At 35.7% G+C, this 20,397-nt stretch overlaps 1 protein-coding gene across 1 annotated transcript in view; it reads right to left on the bottom strand.

Annotated features, from left to right (window-relative positions):
• The window catches only part of DYM (dymeclin), a 600,877-nt gene that overhangs the window by 503,280 nt on the left and 77,200 nt on the right, over positions 1-20,397 (bottom strand). Inside the window, exons 4-5 of the mRNA XM_044664772.1 lie at positions 16,973-17,066; positions 11,251-11,384 (exon numbers count right to left, since the gene is read on the bottom strand). Of these exons, the coding sequence (XP_044520707.1) occupies positions 11,251-11,384; positions 16,973-17,066 (228 nt within the window). The remainder of the gene's footprint in view (positions 1-11,250; positions 11,385-16,972; positions 17,067-20,397) is intronic.

Here is a 20,397-nt window from a genome sequence, read left to right as displayed (position 1 = left end):
AATTATTCTCTTGTATAGCAAGTGTCTCTGACAAAGGCCTCATTCCTCAAATATATAGAGAACGGACTCAAATTTCTAAGAATACAAGACATTCCCCAATTAAAAAATGGTCAAAGGTATGAATAGGCAGTTCTCAGAAGAAATGAAGACTATCTATAGTCATCTGAAAAAATGCTCCAAATCATTATGGATTAGAGAAATGCAAATTAAAACAACTCTGAAATACCACCTCATACAGATTGGTCAATATGACCAAAACAAAAAATGATAAATATTGGAAGAGATGTGGGAAAATTGGGACACTTAATACATTGTTAGTAGAACTATGAACTGATACAACCATTCTGGAGAGTGTTGTATTGAATTTCTGGGACAAGATGGACACTACCTTTGAGTGACAAGACCAGCACTGAATACCTCGGAATATACCCAGATGCCATGAGTCAGGGCAAAAGTCAGTTGGAGCCAACTCTATAAATACCCACCAGGCACAGCACAAGGGGACTCAGTCTGGAGCAGAACTTGGGAGGTGGGAGGTTGAGCGGGAGGATAGACCTGTACCTGCAACCCAACTTGCCTTACTGAGAGAACTACAGAGCAATTATCATCAATGTCAATAGAGCTGAGAGAGAACAGTGATACTGTCATTCAAAGATCATCAATAGCCTTCCCTAATCTTTGGCTTGGTTCTGGCCAAGTCAGGCCAGAGTTAGTGAGAAGGTGAAGAACCTTCAGCCTCTACTTGATCTAGCAAGCTCCAATAGTTTGATCATTAACCTAGACCAGTGATTCCCAAAGTGGGTGCTGTAGCGATCTAGGGGGGTGGTGATGGCCACACTGTTTTTGTATTACATTCATTCTGAGTTCAATAAATAGTTTCATAATTTCCAGGGGACTCTAAGTAATATTTTTTCTGGAAAGGGGGCGGTAGGTCAAAAATGTTTGGGAACCACTGACCTAGACTATTAGCAATAAAGTTCCCAAATCCTCCATCCTTACCCTTGTTCCTAACCCCATCTAACTAGATTTAAATATAGTGTTTTGTTTCAATGTACCTTTCCTGAGTGGTGATTATATCCATATTCCTTGAGAAGGGGAGTCAATTAAGCAGTCAGATCCAACAGGGTAATCCAATCAGCGCACCAATAGCCCTTATCAATAATTATTCCAACCCCAGGTTGAGGAACTAGAGGAATCAACCACACATACAACTTCTCAGTGGTTCCCTGCTTGGGCACCATTAAAAGGGGATAGCTGACAGGCTCAGTTTAGCAAGCCTGTCAGGAGAGGAGAGGCACATAGCCTTTTGCCAGCAGCACCTACACAGAGAGGCCTATGGGTGAGAGTGTGCTTTCTCTCTCTCCCACCAAATCCAATCCACACCTTTCAAGAGCCTCATATTATTATTCCCTTCTTTTATAACAAGAGTAATATGGAACCACACCCAAAAAAGCCATAAAACTGCAGACCTTCTGACCCAGAAACAAAGAGTTCAGAGATAGGGGGAAAAAACCTATTTGCACAAAAATATTTTTAGCAGCTCTTTTTGAAGTGGCAAAGAATTATAAACTGAGATGGTATCCATCGACACAATAGGAAAAAACAAAAAGGATGAGTTCAGAAAAACCAGAAAAGATATATGAACTGTTGCAAAGTGGAGTGAGCAGAAACCGGAGAATAGTATATACAGTAACAGAAATGTTTTAAGATGATCAACTGTGAAGGACTAAAGTGTTATCAGGTCTGGCTTTCAATCCACTGAGTCACCTAGCTGTCCCTCGATGACTTTCAATATTAAGTTTTCTTTCATAAAGCTTCTAAGACATACCTTATGCTAAGTTGCATGTATTTCAAAGAGAAGAGACAGTGTAACACAACAGGAAAAGCCCTAGCTCAAGGCAGAGGATGTGGGGTCAGTTCCTACTTCTGATGCTTACTACCTGAGTGGCCTAAGGCAAGTCAATTAACTTCCCTTGGACTCAGTTTCCCTATCTATAAAATGCAGAGCTACATAGGGGAGAAATAGAAGGGAATAAGCATTTATAAAGCACCTACTAAATGCCAGACATTGCTCAGTGCTTTTTACAAATATTATCTCATTTGATATATATCCTCTAAACTTTCCATTATTTCTAAAACTCTGGTCCTATGTCCTGGGACCTTTTTTTTTTAAACAAACTTCCTAAAAGTGGCAAAGTATCCCTTAGGATTTAACAGCCTATTCTTTGACCTAAATCAAAATAAATGCACCAACTGCCTTTGAAGTTTTACTAAAATATTTAACCAAGATCACAACTCCTAAGCATAATGCTATAGTAACCACTACCATAAACATAAGGGTGTGAGTCCATATTCACCAAGTTCTAGCTTTTTAGACGTGGCTAAAGCTCGGTATTTTAAGGTGTGAAAAGTCTAAATTGAGTACTACACTGGGTAAGAGAAGATGGAGAAGAGAAGGCAAAGGCATCTCCAGAAGAATTTATTTGCCCTAGAAGATCAAGTTCATGGAGCTCCTTTAAAATTGAGGAAATGTCTGGCAACATTCTATAGTGCTATTCCTAAACTATCCCACTGAACTGAATATGCAACATTTGTGAGATTTGGAAGACATGGTTTAGTATACTATGAGTGTTCTTCATAAGCTATCCAATGTTCTGTCAGCTCTGAAAGGAAATTCTTACTTCATATTCCTGAAATCCAGAACTCAGAAATCCACTTTCCTAAAGTTTCTAGGATGCCAGTAGAATAATAGCCAAGCAAGTTGCAGGTCCATGTGAAGTGAGGCTGTTTCCAAAGTCTTCTCAAACACTACTATCTAAAACCAGCCTGGGAAAGGCATTCAAGGTAAAGAAGATCCCTGTGAGGCCTTGGTTTTTGTAACTGTGACAAAAGACAATCCTTCTAATGAATGATCATTTAACCACACAATAAGAATCTTGATTACTTAATGGTGCTAAATTGAACTGTTTAGAGCAGTGATGGGCAAACTACTGCCTATGGGCCAGATTTGGTGGGGGAGAGGGGGAAAGGGCTGAAATGTTCTATCCAGCCAAGACATTATTCCCAATCTGATGAATACAATGAGTAGGATACAATACAATGAAACTTTGAAAGAGTTGCCTTAGAAACAGATTGATAGATAAGCATTTCTTTTCCTTTGGCCCCCTCTTTAAAAAGTTTGCCCATTACTGGTTTAGATTATTTGGCAGCCAAAATTAAATGTCAAAATAGGATTCTTTGGGGGGAAATTCTACCTTCTTCTAAACAATTCCTAAGTGATTAAAATAAAATCTTGAATTACTAACTGATAACAATGATAATGGATAAGATAAGAGATAGTTGTGATAGTGTTGGTGCAGGTACTGGCTATGGAAAAAGAAGAGAAAAAAACCAAGGTTATCTTCTTTTTAACCTATATGCAAATTGTTTATAAGCTTCCACTCCCCACTACTCAAAGTAACTCAAAATTGATCTTCAGAGAAGATAAATTAAATAATTAGGAGTCCAAACTAGGAATCTAAGGAGCTAACTAGTTTTGGAACAAATTACCACTTACCTATTAGAAATAAGTAACTATGAAATTCTAATACAATGGCACACTAATTTTCCCTTGGCTTATCCTCACTGTTTCCCATAAGACTTACAAATGGTGAATATAAAGAAAAATCCTCATAAATATACTCAGGGTTAGAATCTGCTCCTAGGGAAAGAATTTATCAGAGTAGAAGAAATGGTCTTCTAGAAAAGAATGAAGTTAGTAAATTGCTGCTGCTCTGCAGGCCCAGGTAGTCAAGGAAGGCAGAGTAACTAGGACACAACACAGAGGAGGACCAAGTAGAAAGAAACTTAACCACATATTTGAAATATGAAATTTTTTTCATTTTCTATTGCATTTGGGTATTTATTTTGTGACCATTCTTACCATCCCTCAGATTTATAACCTCATTGTTATCCTTGACTTCTAACTCTCCCTTACCCCACATATTCAGTTCACTGTCGAATCTTGTGATTTCTAACTCCAAAACATGCATCACATTTGACTCCTTCTCTTTACTTGTACAGCTACTCTTTTAGTTCGGGTCTTCAACACCTCTTACTTAGACTACTAAAATGGTTTCCTCATTGGTATCCCTGTCCCAGATCTCTCTCTACTTCATTCCAACTTCCACACAACTGACAAAACAACTTTCCCTAACAGCATAAGACTATACATGTCACTCCCATACTCAAAAGATTCCATTAGATCCCTATTTCCTCTAAGATAAAACAGGCACTCCTCTCTTTGGCTTTTAAAGCCCTTCACAATCTGGGCCCAACCTATCTTTCCAGTCTAATTATTGTGAATTACTCCCCTTCCTGCATTTTACAGACCAGCCAAACTGGTCTTTTGGGTGTTCCTTCAACATAACACCCCAGCTCCTATCTCAAAGCCTTTGCACTAGCTATCTCTCACATTTAGCACATCATCCCTCCTCACCTCCACCTCTAAGAATCACTAGCTTCATTCAAAGATCAGCTCAAGTGACAGCTCCTATTTAAGGTCCTTGATTACCACAGTCTTACTCCCAAAATTACTTTCAATTTAGTTTGTATATGTCATGTATATGCATATGCTCACCTAGAAATGCCAGCAATATTTCACCAAACACATATCCAAGTGGATGGCAACCCAATTATGGATAACGAATTTTGGATTGATTAGGGATAAAGTACATCATATGGATCTACTATGAGGACTATTTTACCAAGCTACCTGATATCTGGAGCAGATTAACTTGTTCAGTTGCACACACTGATAGACAACTTTCATAGAAGACTCTAGCAATATAACAACAATGTAAATATGGACCCTCAAAGCAGTTGGGAGTTACCACATGGTAACCTGTTTTGTGTTTTTTCTTAAAAGAATGCTATTTTGGAAAATAGGAGAGCTACTATTTCTTGGGCATTCATAATAGGACCAAGGAAAAGGGTGGCTTTAATAAACCAAATTAAATTGTAATGAATCATGGTGATTTTTAGATAAATATATGAAACTGTCATTTGGAAAATCTTCAATAATCATTTAAAGTCACCTACAGTGCAACATGGATAGGAGGGTAGTATTTGAAGAGGATAAATAAGAGGCACTTTCTATTATTACTTTTTTAAAAAAAAAATACACATTTTGAATGCCAGAAAATTCCAATCTGTGTGACAGAAGGAGAGATATTTGTATATGAATTACATGTTTTATACAGAGAAGGTTTTGGTGGACATAAACATTCAGAAGAATTTCAAACACAGGGAGGCAATTTTCAAACCTTACCCAGGACAAACACCTTTTTACCTACACACTATACTCTCCCCTTGTAATCAAAGTATCAAAGATTATATCCATTCTCCTAAATTAAACTCAAAGTTAGTGCCTATATCACAATCACTAAATATTACTGCTTTTTAAAAAGTCTAAATATAATGATGGAGTTAAGAATATACTCTATTTTGATGACATCAACAAAAATAATATATTAGTTTCATCTAATAATTGGTAATAGTTATATAGTTAAGATTTATAAAGTATTTCCCCAAAAATAAGATTGGTAATGTTATTACCACCATTTTACAGATGAAGAAATTGAGGCTAGCCTATGGTCACAGCTTTTAAGTATCACAAACTGAAATCAAACCCACATCTACTACTCTCTCTATAATTCCCAGAGGCAATAAAATAAACCTTTACAAACCTCTTTGAAAAACTGAACTTATTGCAAAATTTTTTGGCTAACTTCGTCACTGGACTCAAATGCTTTGGTTAAATACATAAATAAAATATACAAATCAAAATGCTATTCTCTAAATTACTACTATAGTTCCTTAAAGAAGTTTATCATTAAACCTGTCAAATCTGTGGGAAAGGAAGGAATTTAAAACTAAGCAAGAGATAGAGAAGCAAAATGTAAAATGAATGACTTTGATTATATCAAATGAAAATGGTTTTGTGCAAACAAAACCAATGCAACCAAAATTAGAAGGAAAGCAACAAACTTGGAAAACGTTTTTATAACAAAACACTCTGGCAAAGCCTTAATTTCCCACTTATATAAGGAGCTAAGTCAAATTTACAAAAAATCAAGCCATTCCCCAATCAACAAATGGTCAAGGGACAAGAATAGGCAGTTTTCACACTATGAAATCAAAACTATCAATAAGCACATGAAAAAGTGTTCTAAATCCCTCCTGATTAGAGAAATGCAAATCAAAACAACTCTGAGGTAACGCCTAGCAGACTGGCCAATATGGCAGCAAAGGAAAATGATAAATGTTGAAGGGGATGTGGCAAAATTGGGACACTAATACACAGCTGGTGGAATTGTGAATTGGTCCAACCATTCTGGAGGGCAATTTGGAACTATACACAAAGGGCTTTAAAAGAATGCCTAGAATCATGTAACCATGGGAAAATATTCTAAATCCATTAATTAAATAAAATTTGTCAATTCAAAAATAAAAGAATGCCTACCCTTTGACCCAACCATACCACTGTTGGGTTTGTACCCCAAGAGATAATAAGGAAAAAGATTTGAACAAAAATATTTATAGCCATGCTCTTTGTGGTGGCAAAAAATTGAAGAATCAGGGGGTGTACATCAATTGAAGAATGGCTGAACAATTTGTGTTATCTGTTGGTGATGGAATACTATTGTGCTGAAAAGAATGATGAACTGGAGGAATTCCATGTGAACTGGAATGACCTCTAGGAATTGATGCAGAGTGAAAGGAGCAGAACCAGGAGAACATTGTACACAGAGACAGATACATTATAGCACAACTAAATGTAATAGACTTTTCTACTAGCAGCAATGCAATGACCCAGGACAATCGAGAAGAACTTATGAGAAAGAATGCTATCCACATCCAGAGAAAGAATTGTGGGAGCAGAAACACAGAAGAAAAACATATGATTGATCATGTAGTTCAATATGGCTATGATTAGGGTTTTGATGTTAAAAGATCACTCTACTGCAAATATGAATAGCATGAAAATGGGTTTTGAACAGTGAAACATGTATAACTTAGTGGAACTGCTTGTCAGCTCCAGGAGGAGAGAAAAAAGAGTGGGGCATGGGGGGTGGGGAATCATAAAACCATGGAAAAATATTCTAAATTAAACAAAAGGGAAAAAAAAGAAGTGTATCATTAATAACAGAAAACTGAACTATGTTTGGGGACATCTTAGAGGATCTCAACTCCCCTACCTTGTGGTTCATTAAATTTATCTTGAAAGGAGGAAAAGAAAAAAGGGCTGGGAAAGCCACTTTTTATGTGGGCACAAGAAAAAGAAAGATAGGAAAAGAGCATGGGGGGTGGGGAGGTGGAGAGAGAGACAGAAAGACCCAGATCTAGTATATATATATCATGAATGTATCTAGGGCCAAGATTACCTATAGGCTTTTGAATTGTTAAATATAGGGAAATGTTTACTATGGTACTGTAATTGTAGGGAGAGCTGAGTTTTGCTTCCTATGACCTCCTCACTTTGAGGATAGCTTTAAATTGGCTTTGACTGAATCTGGCTAAATGCCTTCCCAATGCTAGAATCTACATGATGCAAAGAGAGCTGCTCAAAAGTAGACAGGATGGAATAATAGGAAAGAATTCTTGGCCAACAAAGGAACTGCAAAGTCACTTCCCTTGGGAAGCAAAAGTCCCCTAAACATTTTCATCACAGGACATACAACACCCTCCAGATACCCAAGGATCTCACCATTTTAAATGGGAAGGGGAAAAACACTATCTGTACCCAATCATGCTTAACATTGTTTTTTTGATGTTTTAAGTAATACCTACCTTTGTTTACTTTTTTACTACTTATAGAAGAACTATGAAAATATTTGAGTTCTTAAATTATATACTTTGGGGGGCAGCTGGGTAGCTCAGTGGAGTGAGAGCCAGGCCTAGAGACAGGAGGTCCTAGGTTCAAATCCGGCCTCAGACACTTCCCAGCTGTGTGAACCTGGGCAAGTCACTTGACCCCAATTGCCTACCCTTACCACTCTTCCACCAAGGAACTAATACACAGAAGTTAAGGGTTTAAAAAAAAATTATATACTTTGAAGTAAAAATGATCTATCTGACATTGCCACTATTTATTAGGAAAATAATTTTTATAACATCTTTGGTCCTAGAATCCAAATTTGGCTTTATGTCACTCAAAATTCCACCAAGATTGTTTGAATTATGTCTAAAATAAGAGTAAATAGACATTAAATGAAGATCTTTCCCATGATTAAGGAATACTAATTCTGTAACATCTGTTTTTGTTGTAGTGTGGTACAATAGGGGAAAAAAGGAACTGCTGAATTATACCAAAACAGACCACATATGTAATACTGTGATCATTCCTAGGTGCCATAAATGAAGATGGATTTTGATAAACATGATAGTGTTCAGAAGAAGATGACTGGATTATAAAAGATCTGATGACTATGCCATATATCAGTTGATCGAAGGAACCAGATGTTTAGCTTGAAAATGCATAGACTTAAGAAATGTCATAGCTCCTTTCAAATATGTGAAGGGCAATATATCATTTGAAAAGGAATTAAGTTAGGTTTGTTTCGTCTATGAGCTTAGCCCACTACCTCAACGCCATGGTACTCAATGAATGTTTTCTGACTCTACACAACAGAACCAGGAGCACTGATTAAAAGTTGAAAAGTATCAGATTTCAACTTGATTGGGGAAAAAAAATCCAAGCAATTAGGACTCTAAAAGTGGAATGAGCTGCCCTTCACCAGAATCTTCAAGCACCAGTCCCTCATACCTTAGAAGATGATTTAATGAGTTGCTATAACCAAATATAACTGTTTCCTGATGTCCATCTAGTGATGAGATTAATAATTATTATTATTACTATCATATTAATAGAAGTATCTCTTGCCACTCTAAGCATACCAGCATTTATCTATAGTGGTTGTGCTAATTCTTTCCATATTTTAAAAGCTTATCCTTTTCTGAAAGGTCAGTAACAGCAGAAAAATCTGAATTGTACCATCCCCAAAAGGATTAGGAAGTATTTCCTAATGTTAATAATAGTTGATAACTATATTGCAATTTAAGATGTGCAATGCATTTTACTTATGTTAGCTTCTTTAAGCCTAACAACAATCCTTTTGAAAAAGGTGAAATTATTACACTAATTCATTCACCTGCTTAATACAAGCATTTATTAGGCATCTGCTATATGCCAGACAATGGGGAGACAGATACAAATAAAGTCTTTGCCATCAAGGCACTTACATTAGAAAATATGTAAAGAAGTCAATGCAAAATATCTACAAAGTAATGTCTAGTAATGGTAACTGGAAGAGGTTGTATTTGAGCCAAACTTTGGAGGAAGTTAGGGAATCTAAGAGGCAGAAGTGAGGAAACATTTCATTCTGGGTATCAAATGGAAAAAGACAGAAGGACAAAAGATTGTATTTTGGGAATAGACAGCACCAAATAGGGCAGTTAAGTTGGAATGTATGATGCATGAAGGAGAGTACAATAAGCCTGAAAAGGTAAAGAACTTTGGAGGCTGACTTTGGAGAGCGATTAAAGAAGTTATTTTATCCTACATGCAAGATAGAGTCACTGGAGTTTGTTGAACAAAGAGTGACACAATGACAAACTAGAGAGAGAGAGTCCAATTAGGACATCCTGAGCACTGGAACTACAGCAAAGGCAGGATAAGGGATAGGGTGTCTTGTTCTTTAAATGACAAAATTGAGCCCTCTAACTACAGGAACATATAACTATTCTCTACAGTGGTTTCTGAACCCATAAACTCTAGCCGCTATACAATACTGCTTCTCAAGTCAAATAAATTCAATAAGTACTTCCTGAGCATTTAAAATCTCCCATTACTTATACTTGCTCCAATACTTCAAATACTTATGATTTTATCATTATAGAGATTCCCTTCAACAACACAGACTGGAAATCCTCTCTGCTTTGGTCTCTGTTCTTCATAAGTTGCCTTGGCTTAAGAAAATTCACCCTCAGCTTGATAGTGATGAGTCATGGCACTTAGAGGGGACTGTCTGAAGGCAAAATACCTGACTCATCCTCATACCTGAAGTCTTTCTCTCTTAGTAAGATGTGCCAATATTCGGAATCCTTTGGCACAAGGCTTTAATAAAGTTAAATAAATGTTTGGGAAAAGCTACAGACAAAAACCTCTATATTTTTAGATTCATAATATGTCTACTTTGTTTTAAAATCTGATGCCTTTTAAAATCTAAAATCACTTTAAAGCAATATTGTTAATAAACTTTAAAAACATTTGGGAGATTACTAAAGTGATTTTTAATCAAAGCTTTTTCTATTAAATATTAAGTTCTATATTTTCAAGATAAAAGAATTATTTTCAATTATTTCCCTACTTGTGATATAAAGCTGTATTCTTTATTCCTTAGGACGAAGGTGGGAAATGGAAGGAAAAGTAACAGAAGACTGAAAAAGAGGGAAAGCAAGTCCCTAATCTATTCTCAGACAACTGGCTTTCATTTTAACATAGGAAGAAAAAAACCCCTTCTTTTTCCTTGTTGCTAGAGTTTTGTACATAGGCATGAAAGCTTTTACTTCAATATTAAATCTAGGCAGATATACATGATTATAAATAGAAGAAAAATGAAGACTGCCTTAAAGGTGAAAAGCAATTTACTTAGATCTGGGAGTCATTAGAGAAGAGGATTCTGCCATGCCCAACCCCCTTTCTCAGATTTCCAGTGAAGAGAAGACCATGTCTTGATACTAATACAAATGCCTGCACTCCACAATTGACCAGAAATTCAAACTCATCTTGACTTAATGGCAATCAATCATATTCCCCATTTCAAGGTATTCACTATATGAATATTTACACTCACCTATAATCTCTCCTTCTCTCTTGACCAAAAATATTTAAATTGGGGGGAGGAGAAGACATATAAACTAGTCCCAAAAAAGATGAGGACTTATTGTAATGAGGTACTCTCTAATTTACTAATAAATACAATTAACATCAGTAAATCCTAAAGGAAATTTAGCAATGTTAATGTTGTAAAAGGAATGAAAGAGGTAGAATATAGGTGATGTGGGAAAGAAGAATGAAAAGTATATGCAGGACTGAATGAATATGAGGGGGGGAAAAAAGAACTTTAGCTAGCCTCCCCCCCTCTAAGTTTGTTTTTCAGATGCCTTGTTTATCCATGTCCATTCTGACCCTTACAAGGGAATACTTACGATAAGTGACTGAAGATTTTTCTTCATAAGTAAAATGAAGCTGCATTTCCTCCTCAGGCATCTGACAGATGAACACTTTCAGCAAACAACAAATAAGAAACAAAGCATTGTGGGCCTGCCAAATAAAGAGATGGCTGAGAGAGAGAGAGAGAGAGAGAGAGAGAGAGAGAAAGAAACACAAGAATCAATGTTTAATTTATGAGTAAAAATGTTTTACCTCTATCCCCTGAATCCTTCTTGTCCTGTCAAGCATTGTGCCCACTCTACTTTATGTTTTAACATGTGCCTACCCCTGTTAATTACATGTATTAATTATATGTTAAGGCCAAAGATCCTATTATGAAGAATCATCATTTTGCAACTGACATGAAGTAATGAGTTTTCAAAAATTATTCAAAGTTCTATCAGTAGGGGGCAGCTGTTTAGCTCAGTGGATTGAGAGCCAGGCCTAGAGATGGGAGGTCCTAGGTTCAAATCTGGCCTCAGACACTTCCCAGCTGTGTGACCCTGGGCAAGTCACTTGACCCCCATTGCCTAGCCTTACCACTCTTCTGCCTTGGAGCCAATACACAGTATTGACTCTAAGACAGAAGGTAAGGGTTTAAAAAAAAAAAAAAAAAAAAAGTTCTATCAGTCTTTGGTGACCCGCCCCCCCCCCCCATATTGGCTCTTTTGCCTTTGATTCTTTAACTGTTCCACAATGTTGAACTTTTCTTCAGCAAAGGCAATGAACACGTGAATTTGCATAATAAAAAACAAAGAGAACATCCAAAAAATGATCACATTATAAAGACAATTCAAGCATCAAAACACAGTCCTTGATTGAGAATAATAATACAATTGAGGTCAGATTTCTGTAATCCTAATCAATAAACTTGGAACTCTGCTTGTTGTTTTTTTGTTGTTTGTTTTTTTTATGTCAGTGAAGTAGTCTCTAAACAGCCAATAACAACAAAAACAGCTAGAGTCCAAGACCTAAACATTATAACTGAGATGCTAGGATCATATAATTTGTCCATTAAAAAAAAGAAAGAAAGAAAAGGAGGGTTCTTAGCACAAAGGCCAAGAAACAACAACAACAACAAAAGGATGGAGAGGAAAGAACAATAGGGGAAACTGTAGAGAATACAGCCAACAGAAGAGATAGCCAAAGACACAACGAAATACAGAAGCAGAGGCACCATTTGTGTCCACAGAGATTAAAAACTAAGAGAAGGCTGGCAAGTAGCAGAATTCTGTCCGTAAAGAAAAAGAGATAATTTTTTTTAAACCTAAAAGACAGAGCAGTTCTTCAGTCAGGTTAAAAGCTGGAAAGTGCACACATACATGGCCAGACACAGACACACACACAAGCACACACACAAGCATACACACATGCATGCATGTACATACACACACACCAAAAATAGCCATCTAGGTCTCAAAAGCCATGATGAATATAAAATTATAAAACTGTAAATAGGATACTTCTCAGGACATTTAAAAACCTTTTTCCAAGGGAGCAGCTAGGTGGCTCAGTGGATTGAGGCCCAGAGACAGAAGGTCTTGGGTTCGAATTTTGCCTCAGATACTTCCTAGCTGTGTGACTCTGGATAAGTCACTTAACCACCACTGCCTAGCCCTACCACTCTTCTGCCTTGGAACCAATACACAGTATTGATTCCAAAATGGAAGGTAAAAGTTTTAAAAAGAAAAAAAAAACTTTTTCCAGGTCTTTTCTCACCACTTATTCTAATTTTAGTTCCCACTCAAATTATCTCCTCTATGAATCTTCTCTGTTTTTGCTTAGTTGCAAACTCTTTCTCCTTTGAATTCTACTGTTATGGAATATATCATATTCTGTCCAGTATTAAAATTATTTGTATATGCCTTTCTCCCAGTGAGTAGTGTTAGCAGCACAAAGGGGGTTATGGTCTTATTATTCAGTTACTCAGAGAAGCACTGTTGTTCAGCTAAGGTATGGGAGTAGAGATTTGCTTCCCACACTAGCCTGGCAAAGCTTACCTGAAAGAGTTAGAATTCTCAAGTCTGACCACAAACCCTAGTAACAGCTCCTAGCTGTCTGTTGGCTTAGAGGTAACTAGGATGTAGATCTTGACTTCCTGGGACCTTGACAATGTTTATGGGTTTAGCACCAGCTTGATTTAGATGTAATTTGATCAGCTAAACTGTTACCAAGATCTGACTTCGATTATCAAAGGATGTTGTCTTCAAAGGTAAATTGTTTAACACTTGAATGAGATTACTAGAGGTTTAAGATTAACTGGGTTTATTTGAGTAATCTGACAGGAAGGAAAACTGGGAGATGTGAGAGAACCCTGATTAATCTTGCCTAAAAGTGTAGTAAGTTAAGATAATATTTAAATATAAAGATGTCTTAGGTGCAGAGTTCAAAAGGACTCTGAGTGTCTCCCTCTGACTCCAAGACGGAAGGTAAGGGTTTAAAAAAAAAGAAGTAGACAATATGTACAACACTGAATGTGCAAACAGAAAAGAACTAGGTAGCTGTCATTCTATGATAGAGATTCCAAAAGTACTCAAGTGAAATGCAAAAGAAAAAAAAGAAAAACAATTCTCCTAATCTCTGAGATAAAAAGAATTCTGTCCACAACTTAAAAAGCTAAATGTAGGGAAATGATGATAGCTACAATATGTTCATATGTTACCAAGTCTCCGAATGCTCAAATCTTTGCAGATTATGCACCAATTAAAGAAACTGAACACCACCAAACAGGCCCCAGTTTGGACAATCGAACCTTTCTGAGTGGCCCAAGACTGCCTGTTCAGTCAGTGCTAACCAGTGCTTTATAAAAGTAAATCTTGGGGGAGTGCGGGGGGTGAAGGGGAAAGGAGGAGCATGAATCATGTAACCATATTAAAAATGAATATTAATAAATGTTTGAAAAAAAAAAGTAAATCTTGGAGAAGAGCTAAAAGAAGATGTGTATGAATTGATGCTAAGCAAAATAAGAAGAAATAGCAAAACAATTTGTAAAATGACCATAATAATGTAAAAGAAAGCAACAATGAAAAAATTCTGGACCCTGATTCAGAAAATGTCTAACCATGACTTCAGAGGACTAATAGTAAATAAAACATGAAACGGGTGTTGATTTGTTTTGCTTGACTATTTATTTGTTACAAAGGAAGATGGGGGTGGGAGGGTAGAACTGGTGGGGCAGTCATTAGAAAGTGACAAGATATTAAAAAAGAAAGGAAAAATAAAATCAATAAAATGTTTTAAAGAGAAAAATGCAGCTAATTAAGCACTCTGTATTTTCATTTGGGTGACTTTTGAAGATAAGACTGAGCACTAGAATTCTAATTATAGCTGCTAAAAATAATCAGCAAATTGCAGTATTGTGCTAATGAATACTACCTTTCTCAGAGAACTCATTTCTGGACATGGTCTATCCATACAAGAGTTCTATAATGCTGACAAAACTGGTATACTATGGCAAGATCTGCCAATATCTACTCTTACAGGTAACAGTAAATCAAGTCCTCCGTTTAAAGAGAATAAAAGATTATACTTACATGAATGAATGCTATACATTTCTATGAAATGAAAAGTGATGAGAAATTTTCATCATTCTGTTCTGATGTTAAATAATTGTAGATCTCATTCTGATGAAAGGTTAGTTGTCTGACAATATTTTTACCATTTTCTCTCCTGCCAAAGTTACCTCACTGATCTAACATATGGGCTTTCAAAGAATGAACTGTTAGCACTGAAGAGATTTCATAAGAAAATTGATCCATTATGGAGGCATCATATAAAACTTTCATGGTTGACTTCCCTGGAATTCTGGCAAAAATTAAAACATTCAGGAAAAACTAGAAAAAACTGCAGCTGGATGTCAAGTTTGCAGAAGTGTTATCTTCTCTGTGATTCTGTGAATTTGTAGATTTTGGAATAAATATACTCCAAACTACTCAAGCTCAAATTCTTGAAATGGTGAATAATACTCTCATCTAATAATACTTCTTATTCTAGTAACAAATACCATGGGACAGAGGAGTGAGTACAAACTTAAAAGGTGTCAGGGTCCAATTTGTTATTTACTCAGAAATAACAGATCACCTTTTGAGTAGTAATGATAAGTCAAAAATATTGATAGTAGGGGGCAGCTGGGTATTTCAGTGGATTGAGAATCAGGCCTAGAGACCAGAGGTCCGAGGTTCAAATCTGGCCTCAGACACTTACCAGCTGTGTGACCCTGGGCAAGTCACTTGACCCCCATTGCCTACCCTTATCACTCTTCTGCCTTGGAACCAAAACACAGTATTGAGATGGAAGGTAAGGGTTTAAAAAATATAGATAGATAGATAGATAGATAGACCTTTAGTTCAAAAATGAATTTTGCAGAGGAAAAAAAACAACAAAAAGCATGCAACTGGATATGCTTTGTTTCAACTTTATGAGAAAAAGGCAAATAACTAAAAAAGTGAGGAGACATTAGAGAATGTTTCAATAAAGCTGGTTATCCAGCACCTTCCTAGTGTCAAGTACCTAAAAACCTAGGTCCCACATTACCTCAATTTGCATAACTTCAACAACAGAATAGTTCAATAACTAGTTTTTATGATGACCCTCTGTCATTTAAGAAACCAAGGAAGCATATTATTTTTAAAGCATTTCCTTCCAAAATAGTTAAAATATCAGCTTCTAAGGAAAGGGTTAAGTTTCAGTTATATTAAATATACATTTGTCTGGACTGTTTCATTTCCTCTCAGTACTAGATAACTGAGGAATGACTTTATCATAAATAAAACTCATTATTTAGTATGAAAAGTATATTACTACTTTAAAGAGTTGATTTCTATGCAATGAGAAGTTCTGTCAGATTTAATATTTTTACAGTTTCTATGCATTTGGGAGTGACATCAAATCAAATAGAAGCATTCCCAGATAATTTTAAAAATAAATATGTCAAACAGAAATCAATAAATTAGGCCACTGACAAAACTGTTTATTTTGTAAAGACAAGAATAGGTATAACTGAGACCTTAAAACTTTCCAGATAACCTAATGTTCTTTAATTGGTAAGATCATCTATAATTCCAGTCATTTTTATCATTTACTCACACAGAACAATCAATGAAAATGTACTGGAAGTGCTCAGTTTCTGAAACTTCCGGGGCATAAAATGTTCTCTTTATACGGCATCTGATAAGAGTGCAAGTACATTTAAGTTAATAACTTGAAACTGCTACAAAGATTTAAACTACCACCTTGGTATTTGGTTTGTCTTCTTGAATACAAGAGGTACTTTCCTTAACCTTTTTAATTAAACAGAAAATATAAACGACCTAATGTGAAAGAAAGCATAGAAGCTTATTTGTGAGGTACTACCCAATTCTGAATCTTATTATAACTAAAACATCTAGTAATGGCAATGGTAAATTGCAAAACTCCAAATGTCATAAATGTTACTCTTCAACCTATTACCTAAAAAGCATGTGTAGACCTATATACAGTAAAGGATTAATATGTAGATAAGCTAAAAAATTTCAAGATTTATATTCACTAGATTTATCTTACTGTTTCTGTAAACTGATTATATCTTTCTTCTTGTGCCTCTTAAAATAATAATCCAAACCCACTAGATGGACTAACAAGGAAACAAACACAATCTACTTCAACCAATAAAAGAACAGTTAAAATGGTCATGGCATTACATTAAATAGTAAGGTATCCCAATCTCATTGTGCAACTTACTTTTGACATTCCGCTGAAATTTTTAGTTCTTTGGTTCTAGAAAGGAAGACCTTTATGAGTGCCCCAAGGTTGCCTGTTCGAGGATTATTTTCAACTGTAAGAAAAAAAGATGGCATTTTGAGTAAAAACTATTCATTATAATTATAATCACAATAACAAAGAATTCAGATTATGGGCTGGATCTGTGATTTCCATGGTATGAAACTCTCAGCTATGAAAACTCCCTTTGCATATGTAAGATGGTACCTTCTCTGCAACTTAACATTCATTGGAACTAAAAAGCACTCTTAATAGGTTTAAGTGACTTGCTCAGGGACTTTGTAACAGAGGAGAGACCTGAATTGGTCTTTCCAAGGCCAGTTCTCTATCCACTACAGCATATGCTGCTGAATTATACAATTATCACAGAACCAAGAAGGCATGGTAAAAGAGATTTACACTTTCTGGATGTCTGCTAAAATTCTTATTTGCCAAAAATTTGAGAATTCATATATACTTAGTGTGTCTTACTGATAATGTCAATACTCAGAAAATAAAGAAAGCAACAAAGGACAATAGTCCTCTAGACATAATTCTAGCCAACAAAGAAAAACTGATTAGAACTGTGAAAATAAATGTAAAGAGGGCTGAAGGTGCTAGGAGAAAAGGGTAAGAAATACCACGAGATCTTACAGTTTATATAAGTCAAGAAAAGGAATGCTAAGAAATCAAAAACATACCCTAGCTTCCTTGTAAAGTCATATTGGTCTCTTTAAATGTCTTTGTCTTCTTGTTGAGGAAAATAGCATATGAAAGGTTTAGAAAAATGACAGGTATAATCCTAACTATAAAAAATAAAACTAGATTAAGAGAGAAGAGGAGTTCTAAAAAATGGAATTCTGAAAACACAATAATAAATGGTCTCAAAGAGGAAAAGAGAGAAAAAACTTTTTTTAAAGGGACTTGAATAGCTGGATTACCTTAGCAGTGAATCCACAGATTAAAAAGATAAACAGAAAAGATGAGGAGAAAGCAGAGAAACAGACAAATAAATAAATAAACGAAGGTGGCACTAACTTATATGATGTCAGAATGGCTAAAGCCAAGGTGAAGTTCTAAAAAATGTTATGGCAATAAATGGGACTTGTTTTGCTTGTTTACCAGGAGTGCAGGATGGCTGAGTAGGCAGAGGAGAAAGAAAGGTATGCAAGAAGTTAGAACAACAAAGAGGCAGAAGCTTAACATAGATGAAATAATATCAATATAGAAGAAAAAGAAATTATCTTGAAGCTAGAAAGAATGAGATAAACATGGATAAGACTGAATCAAATCTTAAAATGGGAAAGTAAACTGTCTGAGAAATGAGTTGAGATCTCTTGGCTCAGATGAACTCCACCCTAGGACAACAAAATAACCACAGATATAAACACTGACTGAACAGCTGTCAATTATCTTTGACAAAACCTACAGAATGCTGGGGTTACCAACAAACTGAAAACGGGCAAATATTGTCCTTATTTTTAAAACACAGAAAAGCATGGATTTGGGAAAGCAGAAAATGGTAAGTAAAATTCATATTAGACATAATATTTGTTAGTTCTTAATCACAGCAGTTTACAAATATATAGTGCTTTGGAGTCATTCAAAGTACTCTGACATATTGTGATATTAGATATCATTTCAACCTAAATGATGAATTACAGTAATCAAATTTCCTTTTTCAATTAGTTTATAATGCCAGCAGACCACAGAAACGATTCAACAAAGTCTCTCATACTATACTATCCTTGTGGACAATATGGATAAATGAGCTTGGTATTTTCAAATGATCATTATTTTTATAATAGAAGGGGCCTTAGAGACCATCTAGTCCAACCCTATCATTTTACAGATGAGGGAACTAATACCCAAAGAGGGTAAGTAACTCATCTTAGATCACAAAGGTATTAAATGACAAAGTCGGGATACAAAATCAGTCCTGACTCTTAACTTCAACACTCTTTCCACTGAACTACACTGTTTCCCTTACATAATTAAACTGTCCCCAAAGGATACTGATTAGTGGATTAATTTGAACTCCTACACATAGCTTCAGAAAACTAAATGAATACATATAAGATAGAGATGTGATTTAATGGCTATACATGTGTTTAAGGTTTCTAGTTGACTTCAAGAGCTCATTAAGTCAATTCTGTGATATAGCAGAAAAAACCATATTGGAACCCTGCCCTTCATGAACATTAGTATAGTATCTATAACAAAAAAGGGAAATGATGGTACCTTCAGCCTTTTGGCTAGTCAGATCACAGGTGAAATATTATGTTCAACAGGGTAGCTGGGTAGGTCAGTGGATTGAGAGTCAAGTCTAGAAACGGGAAGTCTTAGGTTCGAATCTGGCCTCAGACACTTCCCAGCTGTGTGACCCTGGCAAGTCACTTGACCCCCATTGCCCACCCTTACCACTCTTCCACCTAGGAGCCAATACACAGAAGTTAAGGGTTTTAAGAAAAAAAAAAGAAATAGTATGTTCAATTCTTGATACCAACATTAAGGAGGAAACTGACAAACTGATTTCAACTAAAGCAGTGAAAATGAAACATTAAGTGATCTGGAAATGGCAATGTTAATTGTGAAGATGAGTAGGAGGATATGTGTTCTAAAAAATTTTGGAAAGCGGTCAGGCTGCTAAAAGATTAACTTGCTTTGTTTAAAAAGTAAAACCAAGGCCAATGGGAAGAAATTTCAAAGAGGTAAATTTCAGCTCAACCTAACAACAACAACAAAAACTTTCAAGTGATTTGTGCTATCTAAAAAATCACTTTGAAGCATTTGAACATGGGCTGAATGCCCATATGGCTGCCATGATGTAGAAAAGATTATTGCTCTAGGTTAGACTAAAATATCTCAAAGGCCTTTTGCAACTCTTAGGAATATCTACAAGGAGAAGGGAAATATGTATACTACTTATACAACATTATTGGGAAGAAATCACTTTATGAAACAAGGAAAAATATAGTAAATCACCATTTATTAATCAAATTTATTTGCACATTGTTCAGACCTAAGTTCTCTTTCACTTATTAAGCACCTACTATATAGCTAAGGACAGAAATAAAACATTTCTTCCCTTCAAGGAGCATATATTTTATCAATGAAAACAATTTTACACACATATATTGAATGGTGCTAAAGGAAATTATGCAATGAATGATGTACAGTAGGTCCACTACAAATTTCATTGTTGTTGTTAGTTGTGTCTGACTCTGTGTCTCATGGGCCATAGCACATGTTATCTATGGAGTTTTCTTGGAAAAGACACTGGAGTGGTTAGGCATTTCCTTCTCCAGTAGATTAATGAAAAGAGAAGATAAATGACTTCCCCGGGGTCACACAGGCTAGTTAGTGTCTGAGCTCAAGTTTTCTTCATTTGAGCTCAGGTCTTCTAT

The sequence above is a fragment of the Gracilinanus agilis genome, chromosome 1 (genome assembly GCF_016433145.1).
Source record: "Gracilinanus agilis isolate LMUSP501 chromosome 1, AgileGrace, whole genome shotgun sequence".
Lineage (NCBI taxonomy): Eukaryota > Metazoa > Chordata > Mammalia > Didelphimorphia > Didelphidae > Gracilinanus > Gracilinanus agilis.
This window is presented reverse-complemented; position numbering and strand designations above follow the sequence as displayed.